This window comes from Cavia porcellus, unplaced genomic scaffold (genome assembly GCF_034190915.1).
Source record: "Cavia porcellus strain 051 isolate PalLab524CR breed Dunkin Hartley unplaced genomic scaffold, mCavPor4.1 scaffold_6, whole genome shotgun sequence".
Classification (NCBI taxonomy): domain Eukaryota; kingdom Metazoa; phylum Chordata; class Mammalia; order Rodentia; family Caviidae; genus Cavia; species Cavia porcellus.
Genome location: NW_026947489.1, coordinates 31,802,446 through 31,810,160, shown reverse-complemented (window position 1 = coordinate 31,810,160; position 7,715 = coordinate 31,802,446). Strand labels below are relative to the sequence as shown.

At 42.3% G+C, this 7,715-nt stretch overlaps 1 protein-coding gene across 1 annotated transcript; it reads right to left on the bottom strand.

Moving 5' to 3' along the window:
* Positions 1 to 324: 324 nt before the first annotated feature.
* On the bottom strand, positions 325 to 681 carry LOC134476300 (large ribosomal subunit protein P1-like). Its single transcript, XM_063249727.1, has one exon. The coding sequence runs from the start codon at positions 679 to 681 to the stop codon at positions 325 to 327; it is 357 nt and encodes a 118-aa protein (XP_063105797.1).
* Between the last annotated feature and the right edge of the window lie 7,034 nt (positions 682 to 7,715).

Below are 7,715 nucleotides of genomic sequence, written 5' to 3'. Positions count from 1 at the left end.
TAAATCCATGTTTCTGAATACAGACTATTTGGCATATTCACATACTATTAAACACATATGCAGGCAGTTACATGCATCTATAACTGAAGTTCATTATACATATAAGCAATAGAAATCGAATTTATTAGTTCACTCTTAACATCATTCTTTTTTTTTTTAACATCATTCTTGATAAATTTTCTAAAGAAAGAGTCCTGTGCACCCTTCTCTTGGGCTTCTTGGGAGCTTTACTTGCCTCTGATTCTGTTTCTGGGCTTACCTAAGATTTGTGCTTTTTTGTTGTTGAACTCTGTTTTTTTTTATTGAATGTGTCACAAAAGAGGTTTAATCAAAAAGACCAAAGCATGTCATCACCAGTGTCCTGGGATTCTTCCTGCCTGGCCTCTGCTTTTTTCTCTTGGGGGAACAGTGAGAGGGGGAGCCTCCTTCGGGTGCAGCACCAGCTGCAGGAGCAGGGCCACCAGCCTTTGTGTTGCATATTAGGAACTCCATGTAGGCACTGGCCAAGGACTTTGCAAAGAAGCCAGGCCCCAAAAGTCCCATGTTTACACCAGCTGCTTTTATGAGGGCGTTGATCTCATCCTCCACGAAGGTCACCCCACAGTCCTGGAGGACAGGGGACATGAACTTGCAGCCAGGGCCCAAGGGGCAGGTGCTGGATGAAGTGACTTGTGAGGTCATGACTCCTCACCAAGGGGCTTCAGGGCTCCCAAGGCTTTAGAACTACTGTACACCTTCTGTGAGCCTACAGCCCGCTTTTGTGCATGTCTGAGGATGATTTAAGACCCCCCAGGTAGCCTTAACTTCCTCAGAAGGACAGAGGTCCTAGGTGGCCACTGAGCAAAGGGCCTGCCAAAGACCTCTGATGACGCTTTCTGGCTGCTTCCATCTAAGCTGTGCATAGTTTCTTAACTCGTACACCTGAGAAGTTAGCTCTGTCTCGCTGTTTACCTCCTGCCATGTGCTTAGTCTCCCGGGGGCCTGAGGCACCTCTGAGCCCTAGGAACAATACTTTCCTTCACCTGTAGCTTGTCTTACTCTCTTTTCTGCTTCCTCTACCTTTTGATGGGCAAAAGTCAGTGCCTGGATTGGGGATCCTTAAGTCTTCTGCCTGCCACCTTGGGGGAGCTTGCTCGCCTGGCTGTCCATCATTCTAGCTCTTTTCCATCAGGGATTTTTCCCCGGACCTTTTACTTAGATGTAGAGTAGAGAGGTTACCTGCAAAGGCTCTGAAAATGCATCCCAAACCGTTGGGTCTGCTTTGTCCTGAAGGAATGATTTTTAGCATTCATCAGATTTTCTAAATGATTCATCATCAAACTATGTGTTTTCATTTTCCCCGACAGCTTCAACAGGACCCAGATGACCCTCCTGAATAGCCAGGCTGGACATCTACTATTCAGACCCATGTTTCTAATCACTGCTTCTTTTTGTCTTCTGTGGGATCTTCTCTCCATGGGGCCTCATTGTCTCTCACTTGGATAATGTAACAGACATGTCACTGGCTCCACATCATGGAGCCTCCTTTTCTCTGATCTTTCTTTCGTGTTGCTTTCTCAGTTACCTTGACACATTGTTTTTCTGCTTTTGAACTGCTTGGGCATGTTCCATTGCCTGCAAAATAAAACATGACTTCTTAGCTTGGTCTCATAGGACTGGACCTTTTCAATCCAGCCTGGCCTCCAGCCATACCCTCACAGGCACCTGACCTCTTAGAGTGCACCTGATGATTACTATTTGCACTGTCCTTTGAAGCCTCAGTCATTCTGCTGATGTGATTCCTTCTGGCTCCTATCTCTTGCCACCTACTAAGTACACAAAACTAGAGTCATGCAAATCCATCTGAAGAAGTATTTCCCCCTAGAAGGCACACACAGGGCTGCCCCTGACATGGAGGAGAGAGTCCCTTTCAGAATCAGTCTACTGCCTGGTGTGCTTGGGCAATCTATTGGCTACTGCAGCCTGCATTGCATTTTCTAAGGCTTATTTATCCATCCAAGTGTAATTACAGGTGCCTCCTGGTGCTTGGAGCTGTTCTTGTCACTGCAAGTCTGGAAGAGAACAAGATAGGCAAGATCCTTATGTACGTGACAGCAACCAAGTCAACAAGTCAACGAATCCATAAATATGTCACAACTTTGCACCCTGATTTCAGGAAGCTGCCACTTTAGAGTTGGGACATGTCCCAGGCAAGGACTCCACATGGACTTTCCAGGACAAAGCACCATATGTAGGAACACACAGCTCTTCAGGAGAGCCAGAGGAGAAGCAAGGGCGGGAGGAGCCCAGGTACTCCCCTGCATGGTCCTGCTGGGTGCTGCCTGTGGTTCTGAGACAGGGAAACCTCATAATTTTATTGCTGTGTCTGGCTGTCCCACACTGCAGGTTTTAAAATCAAGGAATCCCTGCTGAGGCTCCCTTGGGCAGGAGCTGTCCCTGTGAGCAGTGGCTGCCTGGCCCCCGGCCTATAGACTGCTGCCTCGTGTGGACAGCAGCCATCCTGGTCTCTCCAGCTGGAGTGGTTTTGTGGAGGTGATTTGTTTCCTTGAGCTATTCCAGAACCTCCAAGGGGATGGTTTAAAAATCCATATAAAATTGCATTTTTGTGTTGGTTCATTCAAGTATAAGTTCTACATGTGGAAATTCATCCTTATTTTCAGCTTTGTGTGTGTGTGTGCACTCTATCTCTGAGTTACCTTTGCAGCATTTTTAAAAATTTTAAATTTTAAGACAGGGTCCCCCAAGTTTCCCAGGTGGGACTCTCATACTTGGTAACCCTCCTGCCTCAGCCTCCCAAAGTACTGAGATTACAGACCACTATGCCTGGTCTTGAAACTGCTTTGAAGAACTCCATCAACATGGGAAATTCCAGCTGAGCATGGTGGTGCACTCTTGTAAACCCAGCACTTGGGAGGCTGAAGCAGGCAGATTGTTGCAAGTTTGAGACCAGCCTGGGCTACAAAGTGAGCCCAAGGTCCTGTCTCAAAAAGACAAAAATAAATAAATAATAAATAAATAAATAAAATTCCTTCCTAGAGTCCTACCTCAAGTCAGATTTATTTACATCACAGAGCTCATATTTTCAGTCACATTAGCCTATAGAGCACCTCCAAATTTAATCAAATATAGCTTTAGGATGCTAATACAGTAAGCAAATAGCAATTTAATTTTAATTGTCTCAAAAGTTTTATTTGTGTTATGGGTGTGGAAAGGTCCTGTGCTGAGCAGAAGATTGGGGTCCAGCTTTTGCTTTAACTGGGGTACTTGGACTAATGAGAGGTCAGGTGTAGGATTCTTGGCAGAGTGACCCTCATAATTTGCAGATGTGTAGGTCTGCTAGGTTGTGCCAAAACACACACACACACACACACACACACACACACACACACACACACACTGTTCCAACAATTACTCTGAATCTGGGTCCTTCAAACCTATTAATTTTCTATGACATTAGAAACTGATGCTACCAGAGCCTACTAAATGGCTGCATGATTGGGCTGGGGTTAATAGTTAGTTCTAGGTCTCCATTCATAACAATAGGTCCCTGCAATGACTCAGGAAGGCAACTGTATGGCTTTGAATAGGGGGCCCTCTTTTCACTAAACTCACTTCGTAAGTTTTATTTTTGCATTATTTGTATTGATCTATTCAAGAAATAAACACTATTTCAAATCGTACTGATGTAGCATTCCCTGCTTTCTGATCTGGCCTAGGTAGATTTTTGTTTTGGTCCCATTTTTTTTTTTTTTTCAATTTTAAGGAGAACAAAACAAAACAAAAGAATGTGGCTGGGAATTTAGCTCAGCAGGCATAAGCGCCTGCCTGATAAGTGCAAGGTTGAGAGTTGGATCCCTAGTACAGAAAAGAAAAGAAAAAAGAAGAGAAGAAAGAGACTAGAGCCAGCAAAAGTGAATCCACTTTTTTCAAGTTTGTTGAGCAATATCTTTTATTTTTTCTTTTTAAATGAATGCTTAGATGGTAGAATGGCTTGCACAGTTAAAAGTGTGTGACCGCTAGAGCAAGACTGAGCTTGAGTTTAACTCAGTAAACCTTGGTTATGCGATTCCCAGAAAGTTAGTGATGTCCTTAAGCCTCTTGTATGAATGACGTGGGTACAAACAACCCCTCCCTTGTAGTACTTTGGTGTCAGTCATGCCGCACGGCTTGTGCCTCACATGTGTGGCAGTGAGCCCTGCAGACATGCACACGTTCTGAGTGCTTCCTGTGTGCCAGATGGTATGGCCACAAGGGTGAGTGTTTTAGTAACCGGTAGGTGATTCGCCATCCTCTTCTTGGGGCACCTACCCTGGTTCTTGATTGATGCAGAGGAAATGAGGTTGGGCCAAATGCAAAGGTTAAGACGCATTGTGAGCCAAACAGAAGTAAGGGGAGACTAGAGAGGGTGTTGTAGAGGAAAGGAGAGCAGAGTCTTGCTGGTCTGCAACACTCATCAGAGTATCTTTTCCCCTCCACGTCTGCCCATACTAATGTTGCAGGCAGCTGAGTTAGAAATATTATAGGCAGTGAGGGCTAGATCCTCCAAAGAGCCAGTGCAGAAGCTGAGATACCTTGCAGCTGTTGGGGAGACAGACACCTCCCGCTGTGGGCCAGGCCTCCATACAAAAGATAAAATGAATGCATGCAGTCCTAAAGTCTGATATCCTAAACAATTCCCTATCACCCTGAGAAAGCCAGGAGTCACCATTCCGACCCCCTAGGGAAGAGTCACTGCTCTCTAAGAATGCTGGCTTTCTGCGTGACTTGCTTCCCCATTTGTCCCTAATGCAATCAATTTTATCTGAATCTTATTGGCTAACCATAGTTCTGTCCCACCTTATGCCTATCTTCCTTGTGAGTTCCCAGTTTTCCCACCTTGAGCCCACCTCACCCCACGATTTTACTCTATAAAAGTCTCTGGAAAAGACAGAGTCCTTGGCAACCTGCTCAGGACCCCTTCTGTCTCTCTCAAACAGAAGCTTTCTTTTTCTCAATAAATATATTCTACTCTTAACCTCTGTTGTTTCTAAAATTCATTCTCGGATTTTAGAGAACGTGAACTTGCTGACATAGCAGGGTGGGAGTTTCAATCCCCTGTATCACTAAGACTCTAGACTTCATCTTAATGCCTTTGCAGTCTGGGACACTTCATACCTTGAAGAACTCCTTAAATCCCTATCTCCACTTTAGTCATGATTCAGTTAACACTACTTAAATTTGTCTATGGTGTTTAAGTTGAAATTCAACACTGGGGTCTCTTTTCAAAAGGCTGGCATTGCATGCTGAGCAGCAATAATTGAAATGATGGAATTAGTGTTATCATGCAACTACTATTTTAAAAACTTGTAGTGTGCATCTAACACCTCACTGCCTTCATTCTGCTTAATAATTCAACACTTACAAAGATATTTGGGTGAAAGGTAGAAAAAACAGTTCATAGAAAGATTCAAATGGTCAGGATCAGCCAAAGGATGTGGTTTTCTGAGTTAAAAAAAAGTTGCTTAATTTAATATACATTTAAACATACTATGATAAGTATTGTATTAAAAACAAACTTCTAAGTATTAATGGACAACCTTGCATGTAAGCAGTGAAGAAAATCATTACAAATTACTTTGGTTAGGTATTTCTCAAGTGGATTTCATTTATAGATATGTCTTAAGCTCTGCAAGAAACTGCCCTTTTAAAAGGTTCACATTTTATTCATATTTAAGGAAACCTCAAGCAGTCCATTTCCTGCATAAGTTGCAAGAGTTTCACTACTTGATTTTGACTCTGGAGATTTAATCCAGATCTTGTTATCCCCGTGACAAAGCACAATGTTTCCCATCCCACACTGGCTTCTTGGTCTTTTATTTAGACTGATTCTTTGTCAGGCAAATAAAGTGTGAAACTCATGAGCAGAGAGCAACTTACTGAAAGCAGAACCTGGGGCAAATTATCTTCCATGTTTGTTTCTTCTGTGCTTTCTGGTTTTGAAAGAGGGAAGCAGGTCTCCCTGAGTGAGGCAGAAGAGTGTCTCATCCTGTAGGTAACTGCTCTCTGTCAGTAGCATGTGTTGTAAATAATAAAGTCACATGCAATGTGAAAATTAGAAATACATTGATCGGGGCTGGGGGTTTAGCTCAGCGGCATAAGCACCTGCCTTGCAAGCAGGCGGTCGGGAGTTCGATCCCCGGTACCGATAAAAATGAAAAAGACAAAAAAAAAAAAAAAAAAAAAAAAAAAAAGAAATACATTGATCAAAAAACAAAGCTTGTGAGGTAGGATACAAAAAATAAAGGTACAAAAGGAATGAGAAATATTGCAGTTTTGCAGTTGAATTTTTTAAAAACTGTAGCTTTAGGATAAAATCAAAGCTACCCAAGGTTACAATGCCTCTTCTTTATCACTCCAAGTTTATTTTTCTTTACCTGCCTAATCACTCCTAAGTTCCTAAGTCTTAAAAGATACAATAAGCCTATAAATTGGGGACCCATGATTTATTTTGATGAGATGACATAAACTCACAAATTCCAGGGCTCCTGCCCTCAAAGGAACAATATTATTATTTGGAAACTGCATCTCTAAACTTCAAACACACGCAAATGAATTGCATGCAAAGCTAGGCCACTAAAGGGTAACTGAGGACAGGAGGAATGTGCTTTGCAGATCCTGTGGGTGATAGTCCAAAGGCAACATAAACACTCCCAGCCCAGACCACAAAACCTGTGCCTTATGAGGGATTATTATAACCATAATTCCTCATCCCTGAAGTGTGCACACTCCTTTCTCAGTGTGAACTTTGATTCTGCGGTAATAATCTGTTTGCCTCTCACTGACAAATCCTGTAGTCCTTCTCCTACTTTGGGGTAGGGATGAATTGAGATCCCCAGCTCCTTTTTTAGGGACCTGCTCAGGTTCAATTGGATGATCCACGTATAGATGGAGATTGGTTAGCATCCCTGTCTAGTTTGTAGCTGATTTAAACACATTGGATTAAACAATTTCTCACTATATGGTCACAGGATAGGCCAAATTTACTGTAAACAGCCATTTATGTTTTGTATTATCATTTTCCTTTTTTTCCATGTATCTTGTATCAAACAGAAAATAGATGATTCTGAACAAAGTAGGCAGCTGGAGAAGGCCACATTAGAGTTTAACAAGTAAGGGCTAAGATCAACCTTTGACTAGGTGTCAGACAAGCAACACTGATCTCAGTCAGGGAAAAGCATTGCCATCTGGGGTGAGAAGTGTAGCCAGTGGTCGTTTCTGTGTGATTTGCAAGTGCCCCAGAAGTGAGACTGTGCTCCCAGAGGACAGTTACCTCGTGCTGGGTCTTAATTTGGCCCATGCAGGTGTGATCGTGCTGTGCTGTTAGTTGCTCTGACTCCAGTAGTTTGTATTAAGGCTGTGGTGAGAAGAAACTTAGATTATAATCATGATATGTGTGTGTAATACATATATATATATATATATATATATAATAAATAAGACATAAACTCAAAGTTGATTGTTTAAAAAAGTCTGTTAAAATTTTTAACATATATATATAATATATAATAAATAAGACACATATAAACTCAAAGTTGATTGTTTAAAAAAATCTGTTAAAAATTAAGTCATTGTTACTTTTGCTCTGTACCAGGAAGTGGAAATAAAAGAGCAGTGTAGGAATAGCCAGGGAGGTAGGACATCACCATTTTGCCTGTTTTAGAAGCCCCTGTAGACCA